At 35.9% G+C, this 21,500-nt stretch overlaps 1 protein-coding gene across 1 annotated transcript in view; it reads left to right on the top strand.

Annotated features, from left to right (window-relative positions):
* LOC150077440 (tetratricopeptide repeat protein 17) overlaps positions 1 to 21,500 on the top strand; it is a 204,521-nt gene that overhangs the window by 53,433 nt on the left and 129,588 nt on the right. The window contains exon 4 of the mRNA XM_090385905.1: positions 15,005 to 15,121. Within this exon, the coding sequence (XP_090242031.1) occupies positions 15,005 to 15,121 (117 nt within the window). The remainder of the gene's footprint in view (positions 1 to 15,004; positions 15,122 to 21,500) is intronic.

The raw sequence follows: 21,500 nt of genomic DNA, 5'->3' as shown, positions 1-21,500 counted from the left end.
CCAGCTTGCTCTTTTGGTTGATTCTCATCAAGTATTCTTTCTAATCTGTTAGTAATGACCCTTGTGAACAACTTGTAGATGTGGGATAACAAGCTAATTGGTCTATAATTTCTAGTTTTTGATTTATCTCCTTTCTTGTGCAGCAAAACTATGATTGCACTATTCCACTCCTTAGGCATCACACCTTTTCTAATGCACTTTGTGAAGAGCCTTGCCAGTTTTTGTGTTATGTTTCTTCCTCCCAATTTTAACAACTCTACAGTAACTTCATCTTCCCCTGGGGCTTTCTGATTCTTCATTTTCTTCAACGCATGTTCTACCTCATCAGGAAGAATATCGGGTATGTCGTATGTGTTGCTAATTTGCGATCCATCTTCCCCACTGTTGGCATCATTCCCTTGCTCTTTGTATAATTCTCTATAGTAGTCTTCTGCTATTTGAATTATGCCTTCTCTGCTGTTTATAAGTACACCATCGCTATTCTTCAGTTTCAGTATCATTTGTCTTTCTGTATTACTGCTCATGGCTGCTGATTTAAATCCTTTGTTTTCCCTTAATGCTTGTTCTACTTTTCTTGTGTTAAATCTTCTCATGTCCTCTCTCAGTCTCTTTCTAATGGCTTTGCATAACTCAGTATACTCAATTTTCTCCCTGTCAGTGTTTTTCTTGCTCTTCATTTGTCGTCTTTGGTTCATCATGACAAGTGTTTCTTGACTAATTTTTTCTTCTTTGGATTTCTTTTTCCGTATAGGTTTCTTGGGCTTTATCACTTTCAGAAAGTTGTAATATTCCTCGTCGATATCTTGGTCCTGAGCAGTCTGCAGAAGCTCAAACTTGTTCTTAAGTTCCAGTACATACTACTTTTTCTCCTCTTCTGTTATCTCAAAAACCTTTGTATTATTTACTTGAGTCAGTTTTTTCCTTTCCTTTCCTACATCTATATCAAGCGTACATCTTACCATTCTGTGATCGCTCCCAACATTTACCTTATTCAGGACGGTAACATCATTCACGATATATCTTCTGTTAGTGAGGATAAAGTCAATTTCATTAGTTGTTAATCCATTTGGACTCTTCCATGTCCACTTTCTGTTCACCCTTTTCTTGAAAAAAGTGTTCATTACTGACAATCCTTGAGATTCTGCAAATTCCACAAGTCTTTCACCTCTTTCATTTCTTTCACCAATTCCAAAATTTCCTATAGTTCCCCTTTCTGTGCTGTTTTGTCTTTTTTGAACCTTAGCATTGAAGTCCCCCATAATAATAATATAGTGGGTTTTCTGCTCATCTAGAAGACTCTCAATTTCAGTGTACATTTCTTCAACCTCTTCATCATCATCATGGCTCGATGTTGGTGCATAAATCATTATAACCTTTAGCTTGTACCTCTTAGAAATCTTGACACCCTTGGTGATGTACTTTTGAATTTCAAAATGTTTTTTTTTTAAATCTTTATGGACTAGAAACCCAACTCCACCTTCACTCCTTTCACTGTTTCCATTGGTGTACAGCAGATTTCCACTTGATAAACTTATAAGTGATTCATTTCTTTTTCTTGTTTCAGCCAAACCGATGATATTCCAATTCACATTTTCTAATTCCTTTTCCAGCTCTAATGTCCTGTGTTTACCGATAAGCGATTTTATATTGTAAAAGGCCAAGTTCAGTTTCCGTGCATGGCAGCCTGGTCCTACCCAGAGATTCTTAGCAACCTCTGCTTCCACTCTGATCCTCTTACTGCCGTGAGAGGGGGAGTGAAAGCTGCTGGGAACTGAGGGCCATTTGTTTCGTCGTGCTGTCATATGCTGGAGGGTTTGATCTTTTCCTCTTCACATTGACCAGGCATCTTGAAGAGAACCACTCTACACATTCATTGCCATAAGTAACGTAACAGGGCTTACCATTGAGAAGGTGTGCATGAGTGGATTTTAGGGAGGGAGGCCAACTGGACTTCTCCTAAATCTTCTGTAATAATGGAAAGATATTGGATCCATCAGTGTTTTAGACTGAGTGTCTGATAACACAGAATACCTGTTCCCCTCTAAGCCCCTAAGTTGGCAACTAAGTGGTACATTACTTTAGGATTATTCTACACACAGCAAAATCTTCCATTTTTACAGTGTTAAATAAACCTCAACTACCATTTCTCAGCCCATTCAAGATAATTTATCTAAGTCTTGTTGAAGTAGTATACCCTGATTATTATCATCAGCAGACAGACATTGAATTTGAAATACCTACATCAATATCATTAATGAATTTTAGACATAGTTATGGGGCCCAGGACTGAACTGGTATGTAGCTTCATTGATACTTCGATAAATTATTTAGCTGTTCTAAAAAATGGCAGTTAAAATCAAAATTATGAACAATATGTGGTCTGATCAACTGATGATTAACAAACTAACACCTATTCCATGTGCAGAAATTGCTGGTAACTTCAAGAAACTATACTTGTTTACTATTACTTACATCCAATTTATTATTAAATAATTAAATAAACATAAAAGAGACAGTACAAAAATTATATCAAAATTGCCCTTCTCTGGATGAGAGGTCTGACTCACCCAAATAAATATAACAGTTTGGAATAATGCTATCCCAAAAGCAAATACTGATTTTTGTTATTATCCATCTATAAGATGGAAAATAACAAAAGAGAGAGTATTTTTTTTTTTTTTTTTTAGTGTGGGGGGGTTGGGGGTGGGGGGGAAACTCATGGTAACCACTTTATTTAAGGCAACAATTTAGTAGTTAGTAGTAACTTGTTGAGCAGTTACTAGCTATATCTGCATACAATATAAAAGTGATATTATACATTAATACAATACTAATTACCAATATATTACATTAATATAATTATATTATGCATAAACTACCAAAAGATGGCTATTTAAATATATAATGTTAATTTTATCACTAATTTTTAATATATTTTTACAATGCAAAGCTGGAAGGTACTGAGTACTTCATATATTTGCATAACTGTCTGGCCTACATAAGTGTGTAGGCATATATGATTGTATTGTTCTGATTACATTAAGATTTTTCATGTTCATTTATATTTTTGACTCATCATTAGAATTAGCATTAGTAGAGGCATATGATGCATGAAAGCAAGCTTATGCAGTATCAGACAAAAAAAAAAAAAAAAAAAGCACTCCCATTTCATCCCTCCGTTCATTCCAAATACCTGTCCAGCTCAGCCTTAAATTCATTTAGGCTATCAACTTCCACAACAAAGGATGGACGTCTGTTCCACCAACCAACTACCCACTGGCTAAGGGCAAACTTCTGCACATCTATCCTACATCTGTCTTTTCTCAATTTGAATTTATGCCCACTCAGATGATTATTCTGAGCAAGAGGAAGAATCCCATCAGCATTGAGCATGCTCAAACCATTCACGGCTTTATACACATCAATCAGATCACCTCGCAGGTGCCTAGTCTCCAGACACTAATTTGCAAAACTTAAGCCTTTCTTCGTAAGACCAACCCTCTGTTCCATTCACTAATCTTGTTGCCCTTCTCTGTACTCGTTCCAACAGCTCTACATCCTTAAAATGAGGCCTTCAGACCTGTATATAGTACTCAAGGTGTGGTCTGACCATTGTCTTATACAAGGGGATAATCACCTCCTTATTCCTGCTAGAAAAATTCCTGTATATCATTGACAAGACACCATGAGCTACTCTTGCAGACCGTCTGTACTGCTCAGAAAACTTCATGTCTGCTTTACCCCAGGTCCTTTTCGTTCTCTACCACTATTAGTGTAATACCACAGAGTTGATACGTTACTCTGGGGTTACTGCTTCCCATATGTAGTATTTTACATTTATCAATGTTAAATTTCATTTGCCACCTCTCAGCCCATCTGCTCAACTTTTCTAGATCCTGTTGCAGCAACATACTGTCATTAGTGTTTTAACAACCCTGCCAACCTTCGTATCGTCTGAAAACTTGGACATTAAGCTTGATATACCATCATCAATATCATTTATAAATACAGAAAACAACAATGGACCCAACACTGAACCCTGAGGGACTCCATTAATAACATTAGTCCATGATGAGCAGTGTCCATTGATTACCACTCTCTGTCTTCTCTCACTCAACTATCCCTTTATCTATAGCAGCAATTTGCCTCCAGTGCTACACTACTCCAATTTGTTTAGTAGTCTTCCATGTGCAACAGTATCAAAAGCCTTTCTAAGATCCAAATATATGATATCAGAGTTATTCCCTGCATCCGTTCCCTCGTGACCACATTATAGTATCCAATCAAATTGGTCAGGCAAGACTTTCCCTTAACAAAACCATGCTATGTTCAAGCTATAACTGAAGTCTTGTTTAGATGATCCTGCAGTGCTTCTTTAACCAGTGCCTCCATTAATTTTCTTGGAACAGAAGTTAAACTAACAGGTTTATAATTACTTGTGTTGCCCTTTGATCCTCCTTTGTGAATTGGGGTCACATTTGCACATCTCCAATCCATGGGTACCTCCCCTGAGCCCAAAGAAGCTCTGATAATTATGGCTAAGGGTTTGTTTACTTCCTTTGCTGTCTCCTTTAATATAACTGGATAGATCCCATCCACCCCAGGTGCCTTTTTTATGTTTATCTTCAACAATTTCTCCTACATTTTCCTCTCAGTTATTATAAAATCATCTAGCTCACTGCCAGAGTTTAACTCACCTCTGGCATTCCCCTCCCTGAATAACTCCTCATGTGTGAATGTCGATGCAAAATACTCATTTAGTTTGTTAGCCACCTGAGCAGGATCATCAACAGTTGAACCATCAATATTCAGTGGACCAATCTGATTCATCCCTTTCCTTCTAGAGTTTACATAGGTAAAGAACTCTTTGTTGTTTTTCTTTGCATCCTTTGCCAAGGATTTCTCATATCTGCCTTTGCCTGCCTAATCTGCTTTCTGACTTGGTTACAGACCAGCTTATATCTATCATAGGCTTCCATGTCACCCATTAATTTATATGTATCCCATGCATTTTTCTTCTCTGTCATATGTCTCATTAGTTCATCTGACATCCATTTAGGCCTAAACCTTGAACAGTATTTCTTAGTTGGTATGTAAAGCCTAGTAGCTTCCAAGATAAATTCTTTGAATGCTTCCCATTTTGAATTTGCTGTTGGTAACATCATCAGTTGGTCCCACTGTATAGAATTTAAATACTGTCTCAGACCACCGTAGTGCCAGTCGCCTTTACGAAAGCAAAAACCCTTCCCTTTACCCCTGATGGTAGTTACCTCTTTGAGTAAATCCCACTTCAGCACACTGTGATCACTGCCACCTAGTGGTTCCTTTATCTGCAGATTCTTAATGCATGAAGAATCACTACTGATAATCAGATCAAGAGTATTACTACTTCTAGTTGCCTCCCGATCATTGTTAGATTGTGTGCATAATGTGAAAATAACTCTATAGTTAATGCCTACACCCCAATTTTTTTCTTGGATACCACTGTAGGTATGCTATTTTTAAACATTTGTTACACACTTAAAGCTTTTAAGTACTTATATTTACTTTTTTGCATATTCACCATTGTTCATATATTTTCTCGACTGCCAAACCAGAGCCTGCAGATCCCATCCCAACCCGTTAAACGTTATTAGTCTCCAAGAGCCATTTTTTGATGATCAAAGTAACGTCATCATCATTGAAATGAAGTGCTCTCCATGAAAGCCATTCATGAGTCAGACAGATGGAAGTCTTATTCCACAAGGTCAGGACTGTATTGGGATGTTAGCAGAACGGTCCACTCAAACTCCCTTGTCAGAATGTTGCTGGTGTGGGGTCTGGTATTGTCATTCTAAAAGAGAGGTTTTTCCTTCTCTGGCCTTACTCTTTCAGTTCTCAGCTTCAGATTCTTCACTGTCTTCACATAGCAAGCAGAACTGATCATGTGCCCTATTCCTGGAAAAATGGAGCACATGATGTTTTCAGCAAATAGCTGCAGCTTGTATTGCACTCCAGAGACTGTCACTTTAACTCCAGTTCATAGTGGTGTATGAGATCTCATCTTCAGTGACGATGATGCTGTCAAGAAAATCGTAACCTAATTAGCATTCATGGAACCCACCTTCCACAAATTTTCTTTATCCCGTATTGTCCAGAATTATTTTCAATGCATTAAAGCCCATTCCGACTCTCTCACATATTCCCTGGGTCTTATTGCATCAGTCTTCATGAAACAGTTTATCCAATTTTATTTATTTTTATTTTTTATTTTTTTGTCATTGTTTAAGTTAACTTGGCATTAACTTCAAACCACTAACACCATCCCTGATGACTTCCTACTCTGGCTTCTCCTCTGGCTTAAAATCTCTTCACCCCATTCAGTCAAATTCATTTTTTGCCTCTACTGTTCTCCAAATGCTACTAAACATTTAGAACTTTTTTAGCTCTCTTTGAAACTTGACCATCTCCAAAGTAACTTTCTTAACAGGGAAGTAATGTTCATGTAAATTTTAATATTCACAATTTCAGCTGACTTCAATGTTCTAGCTTCATGGATCCAGCAAGAATAGATGCTGAGGCTTTTGATATTACTAGTGACCTCTCAATTTGTTTTTTTACCTAATATTAATATTATTAGTGGTAAATGATGCAAGAAAGCAGGCTTATAAAACATCAGCAAAAAAAAAACCAAAAAAAACTTACCACATCACCCTTCCCATTTAATAATTTATCTAGTTCTTTGAATTTATTCAGACTCACACTTCCACAACAACAGATGGAAGTTTGTTCCAACAATCAACCACCTGCTGGCTGAAGGCAACTTCTGTACATCTATCTTGCAACCATCCTTTCTCAATTTGAATTTTGTCCCCCCCCATGTCTGAGCAAGAAAAAGAATGCCATCAGCATTGAGTTCTAGTTTCATGGATTTGCTCAATCCATTCAAAACCTAAGCCACCTCAATCAGATCATCTTGTAGATGACTAGTCTCCAGATGTTGCAATTTGCAGAACCGAATCCTTCTTAGTAGACCATCCTTTTGATCCCTTAAGGCCAGTCTACACAGTTCGGCAATTGGAAAACGAGACTTATGCTATAAAATAATAATAATCAATGTATGAGTAAATTAACCTTCATTTATTCAAAGTAACTTCCTCCCACGTCCATGCACTACATGCAGCAATCACAAAGCGACTGGAATGACTGGTGGAAAGCCATGACTGGTATATTGTTCAGTGTTCTTGTCACAGCTCTTTGAATGGTGTCGACGTCCTGAATATAACAGCCTTTCGGTGGTGCCTTGAGCTTCAGGAAAAAAAAGAAGTCAAGTGGAACTAAGTCTGTGAATACGGTGAGTGCAACAGTACGCAGACCTTTTTCTTAGCCAAAACTTCCCAAATGATGAGAACTTTGTGGCTTGGTGTGACCTGCCATCTTCTTCATACTGAGGCTACGTGCGATGGATTCTCTGCAACAAATGTTTCAAAACATCCAGATAGGTGGCAGTAACACTTTGGCCTTTGGACATGAACTCTTTGTGCACAATTCCTTTGCTATCAAAGGAAATGATGTGCGTGGTTTTGATTTTTGACCTTTCTTAGCTTCCAGGGAATTTGCCAACTTCTACTCTGCACTTTGTCACTTCATTGTAGGGTCGTACTGAAACACTATGGGTTTGCTTTCAGTGGCCTCAGTGAGTTCTCTGCAGTGTTCAACTCGTGTCTGTTGTTGATTGGATACCACAAACCATGTACAGATCTTTGTTTATCTCAAATTGTGGGTTATTATCCGTCAAATGGTTTCCAGATCACTCAGCGCGACGCCTCCGTAGCCAGGTGGGAAGGAGCAGCAGTGCGTAGCACACGCTTCTTGATTAGACCGGGGTTCGATCCCATCACCACCAAATACGGAGGATGCGATAAGGTCAGGGAATGACCACTGCATATTCCCTGAGCAATATGGCCTTAGTTGCTAATGCTCCTAAAAACCAAATAACAAACAAACAACAACACTCAGCGCATTGCAAATTGGTAATGATTTCCAATACCTTTTCAGACGACTATCATTCAAACTGTTTTTATTATTATTGATTGTCTTCCAGTGATTTTTTTCCATGGGCGAACATATGTGCAGGAGACACAAAATTCTCTTCAGCAATGCTTCATTGTTTGAAATGTTTCTGTAGCACTTTTCCCAGTTGAACACAAAACTTGATGTTTGCTCTTTGTTCCTCCACAACACAGGAGAGACGAGCAGTTTAGCTTGCACCACATTCTGAATGAAGCCAAGGTCAGTGGAAATAGCAACTTCCACTGACCTTGGCTTCATTTCAAAATGGAACAATCACTCTTTCATATCATTTACTTTTAGTAGATGGAAACACCAGCATTCATCTCATAACATCAGCCTCATTTTCCAATTGCCACAGTGTGTATTAGGATATCAGAAATCCTCACCACACACCTGACACCCTTAATCTTTTCCTCACCAACCTTCAAAGTACACAAGTACACAATTATCGTTAGTGGTCCTCTAGATACCACAGGTCGTGATTTGGTTGATGCATCTCCAATGAAGCTTCTCTCCCCATAGCCATCTCAGCCTTTTATTATTTGGCATTACAAGAGTGCAAAATGAGGGTGATCTGCCTAATTTCTATTCCTCTTTTCATTGATCTTCTGTTTGCTCAGATTGTTTCAGTGAAGTTAACCTTTATGGATAAAATTATTTATTCCTCGTTTCATCCTAAATTCTCATTGGCTGTTTAACCTTACTTTTCTAATAAATATGTTAAGGCTGTTCAAAATAAGTTATCATATTATAATTGACTTGTTTCCAAATCTCCAGTTTTATTTTCTTCCTACATTAAAGCTCGCAACAGTTGTAAAAAATTTACTAATAAATCCAAATTAGTATTAGTAGGCTAAGATTAAAAAACTAGCTAATTGTCCAAATGGTAGTTGAGCCTTCTCATCTCGGGCCAATAGCTTTGCTATAGGGCTGCATCATCTGCTATTCCTCTTACCACAACAGACACTTTTTGTCATTTCCTTCCATGGTTTACCAACAGAAGAAAATTAGAAGCACATAATTTGAGAGCAAATGGCAGACTATTATCAGGACCTGGAGACTTCTTGGGATCAAGACTGATCCCAAGAAGTCTCCAGGTCTTGATAGCAGTCTGCCATTTGCTTTCAAATTATGTGCTCCAGATCTTGCTCCTGTTTTGTCACCTTTTTACACTCTCTTAATCATCTGTTGTTTTTCCCTCTACATGAAAAATTTTCCATATCAAGCAAAATCCCTAAAAAGGGTATCAGATCTCTCCTTCCCAGTTATCCATCCATTTGATCTCTCCATTTGCACTTACCTCTACTTTTACCAAAGTAATGGAGAAATTCATACAACCAACTCTTATACTACCTTGAAACTTTTCATCATTAAAAATGAAAGAATCAAAACTGAAAAATCTGAACCGGTGATCATTTAAAAGTCGGTTTAGATTCTTTCAATGTCATTCCACCAGTGATATCTTGAAATATGTTAGTCATCTTTGGACAAATTCATTGGAAAGTTTTGGTGAAACCCAAGCAGTTTCTCTGAATCTTTCTTTGGCTTTTGATCATCATGTTTGGTATGAAAGTCTTTTAAACAAGCTGTGGTTTTCCCTCTGTTGTTTTAATATATGTTACTAGTTTTCTCTCTCTAGCCATTCACTGTGGGTGATGGTAGATATCTTTGTCTTTTATCTTCTGAACTGATGCTGTCCTTCTCCAAGGAAAATCCTGTGTGTAGTTTTGCTGATGATTGCACACTATTGCCTTTCAGCTTGAGAAACCTTGTTGTATACTAAAAGCTTAACCTTCTTGGTTATCTGCCACCAATTCCTTAAATGGCAGTACACTCAGTGATCACTGAATTATGATGACCCTATCTGTTATGGATTGTGCTGCCTTGACTCTCAGTATAAAATGCTGAACAGATTTGTATGCTGGAGCAGTGGCAATTTGCTTCTGGTTGTGCAAGTCAAAGTGATAAGGTAAGCAGTTATGGGACATAGTAAAGATATCATGGAGTTTCAAAAGGGTATAATCGTGGGACTTGTGCTTTGGGTGCTTCCATATTGGAAATGGCATATCTTGTCAATTGCTCACACCCCAGTGTGGTTAAAATGTACAAAGAATGGTGTGGAATGGATTAAACCACCTCCCGCCGTCAGAACTGTAAAGAATTACACAAGGTGGATGTTCATGGTGAGCGAAGGGTGCAGTGCATTGTATGTGCTGAATGTCACATCACTGTGCGACAGTTGACATCGCAACACAGTATGGGGAATACAAGAAAAATATCCCAAATAATGATGTGCCACACACTCAGACATACAGGGTTTCAGAGCAGATGACCTAAGAGACACCCTCTCTCCGCTGAACATCATTAACGGCAAATGCTGTGATGTCAACAACATGCTGGTTGGACACTGGAGGACTAGAAACCAGTGTGCTTGTCAGATGAGTCCAAATACCTAGTGCAAAATTCTAATGGATCACTTAATATGGAGCATATTTTGCTGGCAAGAACTAGGACCCTTGGTGTGTATTGACCAGCGTTGCCCTGGTGAGGTCTACTGACAGCCCTTAGGAGACCATGTGCACCCTGCCATTTTGAATTTTTTCCCAGGCAGAAATGGGATCTTCCAAGACAGTAATGTGCCATGTCATTAGGCCTGCACTGTGCATGATGGTTTGAGGAAAACAGTGAAGATATCACTTATCTTGATTGGCCTCCAAATTTGTTCGACATCAATCCAATTGAACACCTGTGTGATGTTTTTGAATGGGAATTGAGGCATATGGACAAACAATTGTCATCTATTCTGACATTATGGAAAGCCTTGCGGTCAGCATGGCTGCAGATTCTTACGAATGCCTTCATTTATCTAGTGGAGTCAGTGCTTAGGCAAATTTCAGCTGTTATCCGTGCAAATGGTGGTCTAACACGGTATTAGGTAGATGGACATAATTCAGTGATCACTGAGTGTATATTCAGATAATCCTTCCTTGTGATGAAGAAAACTTAGTTAACTTCACTCCTTCTAAAATCCAGTCCTGTCTTATTTCTTACAAAAAAAAAACATACAGACGATGAAGTTTCTCGACTAACACATTCTTACGTAAAATCTCCAGACCATAAAGCACTGGATACAACTAAAACAGGCCTACAGAAACCTACACCTGCAAAAAAAAAAAAAAAAAGTCTGAAAAGTGAGTCTAACAATCTTCCCATTCCTTTAGTAGTTTTTAACCAGTTTGACTCAGCTGATACTCCATGTCTAGTAGAAAACAAGACAATTAATAGCCACGAGTGCAGTAATAAGAAACCTATCCATATAAAATCGGAATCTCAGTTATCGCAAGATCTGTAAATATATTTTACACTGGAGAACCTTCTTTCCGAAGAATTCAGGACAACGTGAACAGAAAAAGTGACGATGATAGCGAAGTTTTCTATCCTAAGGATAGAAATGATAAAGTAGAAAACAGAGAAGGAAACAATTCAAAAGTAGTAGACAAGTTGAAAAGCGCTGATGACAAAGGTGAAGAAGAGGAAGGTAATTTCAACAGATTTTCAATAATGCGAAAGACAACCAGACGTACGCGGCAATGGCAGAAGCATCCAGATAGCTCTCAAGCTGGTACTGAAACAGAGAACAGAACAATGGAAAATGGTTTCGAGAACAGGCAAGCAAAGCAGTTAATTGGCGATCAAAACGTTTCCGTGAAGAATTCTGATGACAAAAATAGTCTTGCTTCAATTTTCATCTTTAGTAACACTCAGATTTATTGACAGGATCTCGTTCTTTACTGTGATAACCCTGACTTCAAAACTTTCTTGGCATAAGCATATCACAAAACTACTTGGGTACTATCAGTTCCATCATATGCTGTGGTGAAAAAATAGGCAGCAGTATTCAAATGGAGTGGTGTAAGCATCGATGATGGTCCTTGTGCTGGGCTACCAACAACAACAACAACATCTAATTGGCATTTACTAAAATATCAATTACTAATTGCCAAGAAAACATTGTTTTAAAATATGTTGATGGTAGGCCAGTGATTATCACTCTACAAAATAATGCAGGCTATAAGCATCCCATAGGAACAGATGCAAAATATTCTGACAGAGGAAATTGGCTTTATCAAAGTTTTCTGCAAGGTGGGTCCCATGGCTCCTGATACCTGATCAGAAATGTGATCAGTGCAAGGTAAGACTTCCTCAGAATTGATAGCACATTACAAAGCAGATCCAAAAAAAATTTTGGCAAGCTTGAATCCATCACTGTTAGTCTGAGTCAAAGCAACAATCTAAACTTTGGAAGTGGTGAACTCAAAGTTCACCACTTCCAAAGAAAGCAAAAACAAGTTTTTGAGAAGGGATTCCAAAGAAATAATAATGGTGGATTAAATTCTAACAGGTCAAACCATAAGAGAAGTATAGTCTTCTGACTTGTTACAAGTCTAAAAGAAAAGGAATGCTGACCAAAGGTGTCTTGTTTCATCATGATATTGCACTCGCTCATACATCAGCAATTGCGGTGGCTGAACTTGCAATTATGGAGGCATTTGGTGAATAAGGCTGATTCTGCTGCACTCCCTCTTATTTGTGAGGTAGGCCTCCTTTGGTTTAATTTTGTTTCCCAAGCTCCACTAGACAACAGTTCAAAACAAATGAAAAAGTTATATCAGCAGTGGAAACGTGTTTTTTTTAATTTATTATTATTCTTTTCCCCCAGTTCTTGATGAATTATTTTACAGCATCCCTGCATTGTATCACCCCTAGAACAAGAGTTTGTAGCTCCAAGGAGATTATATTAAAAATTAATATATACTCATTGATGTGAGTACACTGCTTCATGGTGAGGCTATGAAATTTTTTACACTCCTCCATGCTCTTTCTTTTGGCATTTAATAAAATATCAATTATTAGATACTTTGACAAGATTGTTTAAGAATATATGCAAAGTCTAAATGGTAATAGCCATTTGATGAATCTCTCATTTTAGCTATGTCGTAATTCCTTTTAATAGTTCATACTCTATCATCCTTCTGTTTTTAGCTGTGGGCAGCATTTTCTGGCCACTCTTGGTCAGAAATATATCACATTTATAGCTGCTGTTTGTCTACCATTTTTTTTGGCAAACAAGGAAATTATTTTATTTGAAACCTGTCCATACACATTCCCAATCTTGTTTCCAAATTTTTCAAGGATTAGTCAGTTATGAACAAATTATAAACATATGATAAGACATCCCACTTTGTAAATCTCCTGCTTACCCACCTAATAGTATGGAAATGAGTATGCAGGTTGTTTAGAAATTTCCTCATTAGAAGTTATTTTGGTTTTTTTTTTTTTTTTTTTTTTAAGAGCATTAGCAACTAAGGCCATATTGCTCCGGGATATGCGCTGGTCATTCCCTGACCTTTCCGCATCCTCCGTATTTGGTGGTGACGGGCTCGAACCCCGGTCTAATCAAGAAGCGTGCGCTATGCACTGCTGCTCCTTCCCACCTGGCTATGGAGGCACCTCTCATTAGAAGCATATAAGCATGGTGATGTATGAATATTTCTTGATTCCACCCCACCACTGCATAATTGTTCATTTATTCATTATGACAGTATTTGTTTAAATATTTCAATTTATATTATCAACACATTAAAATAGAAAATGCTAATTTTCCATTTTAATGTATTGATAATATATTCTCCCTTAAGAATTTCTTTAGAAATTCAACATTTAAGTTCACTTTGACAGGATTTGAGTAGCCAAGAACAAAGAACACAGAAAAGAACCAAGCAAACAATGGACCTTGAATTTTCAGTATTTGTGGCATATTTGGCAAGTACTGAAAAATGCCAATTTGTTTCTAAAGAATATATGATAATATAAATGTATGAGTATAGAAATTAATTTCAAATTGCATTGTGTAATAAATAAATTTATTTTTTAACACCTAATATACAGTAATTATTTCAAGCTCATAAAATAAAATTAACTTTCACTGTTAGACTGCACTTTGCTATACACAAAGTGCTGTCTAACAGCATATTCTTACACAGAGCAATAAAATTCCTCAGAATTTTAACCTTGACTGAGAAAATCATTTCAGCCTTATAAATATAATAAATCTAGTTTACACATTAAATGTATAATAATCTAAGTACAGTTGAACCTCCCAAATCCAGCAGTTTAAAATTATCCAGCAAAGCAATTTGCTGGATAATTCTGTCATGTGAAATGTTTTGCTTTTCTCCTTCCATAACATACCATACATAGTATAGTATATTTTGGAATAGAAAATAATTTTACTCTTACTGTACTGTGTACAGTAAGTAATATGTATTTACTGTGCTTTTCCATTTACTGCGTATTATCTTTTTCTTGAATAAAAAAAGGCTACACTTGTTCAGTGTTATGTATAACAAGTTGTACAGAAATGCAATATTTCTTGTGGTGTTTTCATATGATTACAAATGAGCACTCAATACTTTGGGTAGTTCTGGTGGAGCTGGAACATTCCAGATCCAACAAGGATCAGGTCCAGAGGTCACCAGATTTGAGAGGTTTAATTGTATTTATATCTAAACTATATCTGAAAAGTCTGAATCAGATTGTACATTTATAACATACTTAGTGAAATTATAATAATTATTATTATAAATATAGTCAATAAATATGGCTATATTTATTTGATATAGTCATGTTTTTTGCAGAAATAATTATAAATTTAATTATAATTTAATTTCATTATAAATAATTATAAACAGATTTAAATAATGAGTTTTATTAAATTATACTAAAATGTTGTTTAAGTATTTTATTTTATTTTTTTTGTGAAAAACTGTATGGCTGATTTTTAAATTATCTTAAAAATAATTTTAAATTACCATATCCTTCTTCATTAATTTCTAAATCAGTAATTAAAATGACTGCACTTAAATAATTTAAATTATTATCATTATTTTAGGGTGTTAGGGATAGACATAGTTTGAATATGTCTCCAGAAGAAGGCCTTCATCGAGCTGTAACTACTGTAGAGGATATTGACCATTTTGGACATCTAATATATGAAGCTATGAATGAGGTATTTTTATTGAACCAAGTGTGATGTAGATAAAACAGTATATTCTTCGGAATGGCAGCTACTATTAGAGTCTTCTTTTTTTTTTTTTTGTTTCTGCATGAAGTTTTTTTTTGCAGTTTATTAACCCATCATAGTTAGCATGAGAATGAATTCTGTCAGAGGAAAAAATTGCCATATATTCTGGTCTGTGCCAGGCTGAGTTCTTGGGGAGTCATAAGAGCAACAGAACTTCATGGGTTCCTAATTCAACTCTTTCTGCCTTTATAATATGTAAAAATGCTTGTAAATACATCCACAACACAGCATGCTTAAAGTCTTATGTAAAAATCCTTTACCTTGCAAAGATTTAGGCAAATGCTAGGATTTATGGTTGGTTGGGATTTTTTGTAAAAGCATTAAGAAAAATGTAAATCATGATGATTTATCAAAGAGGTAATGAACCCACACTTAAACTTAATAATAAAAATTAATGCAATTTAAAGGCTGTAATTTATGTAATGAAATGATATGATGATAAGACTGTTTGCCTGAAAATGTATATTATAATTGCTCAGAGCATTTTAAAATTTATAAATGCTAACAAATTGTAAGATGTGTTACCAATAAATTTATAGCCACTTTTGCAGTTATGCTAATAGTCCATATAACTGTAGAAGTTGGGGAAGTTTAAAGCAAAAAGTTAAAACAAAAATATAAATTTTTTTGTATGGACATGTTTTTATTTAGTATCAAAATTTTTTACAGAGTATCCTTTTCCGTGATTTTAAATCAGAAAATTATTCATCAAACCAGTAAAATCTAAGTTTGTAACCACATCATTTTCAGCTAATAATTGTGCTAGTGAATTCAATCTTGCCTGTGCCATTAAAGATCACAAGTATGTTTTGATAAGCTTTTGTTTAACTAAACTTTTTCTCCCACATACTACAGTTATTTGAAATTTTAACATAAATATATCCCTATAAAACAAAAATATTTCTTAAATTTTTGTTTTAGTGTTTATTGCTGTTTTAATGTAATACGATGAAACGTAATGTACAATTTATATAAATTTTATAGCATTTTTTGTTATTTGTATTAGTTTTAGACATATAATTCAAGGAAGCCCTAAGGTTTTGTTGTATCAGCCAAAAAATAATAATAAAAGTGAAATAAAAACTAATGAAAAAGATAACATATAAAAATAAAGAAAAGAAAATGAACTGCCTGTTTCCCTCTTTGTGTAGGTAATTTTGCAGCCGACTTTTGAATCTACCCAAGCTCTCAGCCTTAACTACTCACAGTAGTAACTTATTTGGACAATTAATCCAGTCTGAACCTCTTTCCTCTGGTCTCCAGTTCATTAAAATAGAAAAAATTTCATCTTGATTTCTATCCTCTCTCAGACATTTTATAGACCTCAGTCAGGTCTCCTCTAAGGTGACTGGATGCCAAGCTCTTGTTGCTCACATAGTCAAAATGTTTACTCATACAAGTGCTCTTTTGAAGATCTCACCAAGTGGATTGCCCATTTTTGGACTCTTCAAGAAGATCAATGTCTTTTTCTAGGTGAAGCATCCATACTTGGACAGAGTATTTCAAGTGCAGCCTTATGATTATCTTATATAGTGGGATTATGACCTCTCCATTTTGCTTGATAAATCATTGATAGGATGCCATGGACCTTCCTTGCTCTGTATAACTCCCTGTATACTCCCTGTATAACTCCCAAATCCTTTTCTTCCTCTGCTCTTTTTTAATTCAACCCTACCAAATGTGAATGCATCCACCACACAGCATGCTTATTTTGGGGTTGTTGCTCCCTTAGTGTAATGCCTTGCATTTTTCTGCATTAAAACATAGCTGCCACATTTCGGACTGTCCTTGAAGCCTATCCAAGTCATCCTGAAGTAGCACTGCTTGGTGCTAATCATTAACCACTCTTCCAATCTTCACATCTGCAAATTTCACACCCTCTATCCATTTATGCATTAATGAAAACAGAGACAACCCATGGTCTCTTATAGGTTGTCTCTGGTCCCAGAAACAATTGTTTATAGAGAAAAAAATTTTCAGTATAGTATTAAGAAGGCAACAAGGAATGGCTTTGTTGCATAATCAAAGCCTCCTATGTATACATATATCATCAATAAGAGTGATGTCATATTGTCACCTGTGCCTATAGATTTTGGTTTTGAAATGTCACAGTGTAAATGTTTTAAAGAAAGTACAGAAATAATTGAATTAAAATGTAGACATTGACTCTGAATATAGATTTTACTGTATTACGCCACTATGTGAGATTTGAAAAATGACTATAAAAAAATTGGCTTATATGGTGAATATAAGATTAAGCATGAATTTTCATCATGAAAAATAGATCGTATTGTACACTGGAATATATGGTATATATATATCATATTAAATAAAAAATTTTCCTGCCCTCTTGTACTCTTCGGTGCCTTTCAAGACGATTGTAATGCACAGGTTAATATCACTAAATTTCATTAAAGTTCAGCAATTGTAAGAAAGCCATGGTCAAAATTCCAGTGAGTGGAGCCAAACCCCAGACCTTTGCTCATGGGACATTTTTAGAATACACTTAGCTACTTTCTACAGTGGCAGGAACTACATGCAGAGATGAAGAGGACAGTGTCACAGAAGTTTGATTTTTTTATGATGGTAAAACACAAAATTTTATTTTGCAGCAGAGTTTAATTTTCCTTTTGATTCTTATTAAAGAAGTTGGTTGTTGATTATTTTATTTAATTGTTTCTAAGTACCATTTTAGGAAAATGTAACTTCGGCGACTTCCAACAGTTATTTATAAAGTTGTTGTTATATTAACACGTTCCCGCTGGGGCGTTTATTTAACATGAAGCTTAAGAGACAGATAGACTCACAATTTTTATTTCCCAAATGACGACTCTGTTTTTTTCATAATTCGGTTCATTTAAGTGACAAATAACACAATATGTGCAAAAAAAACGGGTCATTTGTTTTTCATGAAAATTTGATAGGACCCACCGGTGGTTCACCTCGCCCTGTGGTGCTTTGTCAATGAATGGGGATAAGTGCCGGTGAGTCGCCAATGCACACACTTGAACTACTTCCTGGTGCCATCATGAGCATCGTTTTCTAATTTGTTCATACTCTGTGAGACTGACAATAGTGGCGCCTCCGTAGCCAGGTGGGAAGGAGCAGCAGTGCGTAGCACACGCTTCTTGATTAGACCGGGGTTCGAGCCCGTCACCACCAAATACGGAGGATGCGGAAAGGTCAAGGATTGACCACCGCATATCCCGGAGCAATATGGCCTTAGTTGCTAATGCTCCTAAAAACCAAACAACAAAACAACAAAACAACTGACAATAGTTATTGTCTCCATAATGACTTCATTTCAAATACGTGCACATGTGGAGAACATTTTTGTTTACCCTCCCTATAATCTAGAGATTGAGGTAAACTTTTTAGATATTTCGAATTTTCGTTTATCATTTTTCGTATTTATAGATACCTATTTCTAAAAAGTTTTGAAATGAATTCCTCCTCTTTTTACGGAACAAGCTAAAAATGAATGTTTGATGAATAGAAGTGATAGTGATGATTCAGATGTACCTCTTTTGAAAGAAAAAGGTGCCCTAAAACATAACGGAAATCGTACAGGGACATTGAGAACAGAATTGGACTTGCAGATAAAAGAGAAGCCACAATATTTCTTTAGTGATGAATCCGACGACGGGTCACAATTAGATGATTTAGATATACATTCCAATTACAGTGATGGTGATGATAAGATCCAAACCTCAGAAGAATCTGAAGAAAGTGATGAATATCATGAAAGCATGTTGAAAATAATGACCCAAATTCTCAAGTAATCTCCAATGCATCTAAGTCTGAAAGTGTTATTTGGCAAGAGGTAAGAAAAACTAAAATTTCAATTAATGAATATAATAAAGATGCTGAAATCCTTGTTGATGTTGATTTGAACCAACCTTACCACATATACAAACTGTTTCTAACTGACGTTTCTAAATGATGGTGACTGAAACCAACAGATATGCACAGTACTGTTTGTCATTAGCAGCTAGTAATATACAAACACCAAAAAGAAGAAAGCTGATTGGAGACCAATCACTGAACCGGAAGTGGAAAAATTTCTTGGAATATTATTGATAATGGGGATTGTTCATGTCCCAGATATAAGATTACACTGGTCAAAAAAAGATTTATACTCGAATAATCTCATTAGGAAATTTATGAGTAGAGATCGTTTCCTAGATCTGCTGAAATATTGGCATTTCTCTGACAATGAAACTGCCAATGGACAAGACCATCTCAACAAAATCAGAATTTTATTAGATAAAGCCAATAGGAATTTTCAAAGCATGTTAAAGCCAGGAAAAAACATGGTCATTGATGAAAGTTTGATCCCTTGGCATGGAAAGCTACTCTTTCGCCAGTATATCCCTAACAAATCTCATAAATATGGGATCAAATTTTATAAATTATGTTTGCCTGAGGGATCTCGTGAAATCTCTATTTGTACCGGACAGGGTGATTCAGTGGAAGGTAAAGGACATTCCCATGCTGTCTCAATGAGTTATTAGAAAAGAAAACCTTTCTCTGTGGGAACCTAAGAAGCAATTGAAAAGGAATACCAAGGAATATTACAGGGGAAAAAATGAAACGGGGAGACATAATCACTCTTGAGAATAACAAAGGAGTGAAAATCATGAAGTGGATCGATAAAAGACCAGTAATGATGCTAATAACATGCAAAACTCATCAGTGTAAAATTATTGAGACAGGAAAGAAAAATAGAAAGGGAGGAAAAATCAAGAAACACAATGTTATTATCAACTACAATCAAGCAAAGAAGGGAGTGGATGTATCTGACCAAATGGCGTCATATTATAGTAGCCTGTGTAAAACCGTAAAATGGTATAAAAAAGCTGCAATGGAGATCATCTTTGGTACCGTGCTAGTCAATGCGTGGGTAAATTTGGGACTAATAATCATCTATCCATCCTTGAATTCCGAGAAAGTATAATATACAGTTTATTGAATAGCGAGACTACTACAAAAGTAACAAAGGCACCTGGCAGAATTCATACTTTTTGTAAAATGGAAGGTCAAGCAAGGAAAGTTAGGAAACCTTGCAGGGAATGTTACAAGAAAATTTCTGAAAAAGAAGGAAAGAAAGAAGCAGACCAGAAGACAAAAAAAGTTAAAACATTTTGTCAAGATTGTGAAAATCAACCCGCTTTGTGTATAGACTGCTTCAACATAATTCACTGTAAACAAAAATAATTATATTCGAAATAAAAACTGTCAACTATTGGTTCCTTTTTCTATTCCAACTACTATGATTTTATATACCCCACAGAAACCTCAATAAATAAAAAATATTGATCCTGGGCTGACACTTGGTAGGTAAATATATATGGAGGACTGGTGAATCCAATAAAATGCTTAAACACCAGGCGCTTAATGTCAAAACTGAATATAAGACTCGTAGCACAACGAGACACCCATGGGTCGCAACATCTGATGATAATTAGCCGCAGCGACCCACCGGTGGGTCACCCCAGCATGAATGAGTTAATAACCAGAAGAAAAATTCACATGCAGCAGGGATTAATAGCAATAAATTTATTGCTACTAACCTGTGCATTAGAATAAGCTTCTAAAAGGCATATGTGAAAATCAATGTTTTGAACTCTTTATACTATTAAAAACACTACCTTTTTAATGGTAGACCCAAAAATGAAAGGTTATTGCAATATATACTACTACTCTAGTTATATGTGCAGACTAAGAAAACAGAAGGTACTTGTTAACATTGGACTTGAGTATCTGTAGTTTGTAATTTTTAGGATATATATATATATATAAGAAGGAAGGTTTGTGGAAGGTTGAAGAAGTTCTGTTATGGAATAGAATGGGAATTCTGTTCCAAAGAATGAGCATAGAAGGGAAATATAAAGGAGAATAATTGATCTTGGGCTGTGAATAGATGTCAACCAGCTCATGCATATGTTTCAAAGAAGAGGTGCTATTAGATATGGTTATTTAGAAGAATATTGCCCATGGAAATATCTGTAGCAAATGCATGCAGCACAATCTGGGCAGTGGAGTGAATTTGTAAAACACAAATTAACAATATTAACTTTCTCTGCTAATATGTATAAAATAAGCTTCTTTAACTGAAACTGCCACATTGATTATGAAAATCATATGCAAAAAGTTGAAGCAATCATATGCAAAATAAATTTGATGAGCATGAAGTGCTAGACAAGACATCAAAAGCAGATATTGTTGGGATATCAGAGACATGGTTTCACACAGACATAAACAGTGCAGAATTGGAATTTGGGGAGTACAATGAGTACAGAAA

The sequence above is a fragment of the Mastigoproctus giganteus genome, chromosome 12, assembly GCF_048544385.1.
Source record: "Mastigoproctus giganteus isolate SK-2022 chromosome 12, ASM4854438v1, whole genome shotgun sequence".
Classification (NCBI taxonomy): domain Eukaryota; kingdom Metazoa; phylum Arthropoda; class Arachnida; order Uropygi; family Thelyphonidae; genus Mastigoproctus; species Mastigoproctus giganteus.
Note: the sequence above shows the minus strand (reverse complement) of the source record. Positions and strands in the feature narration are given on the sequence as shown.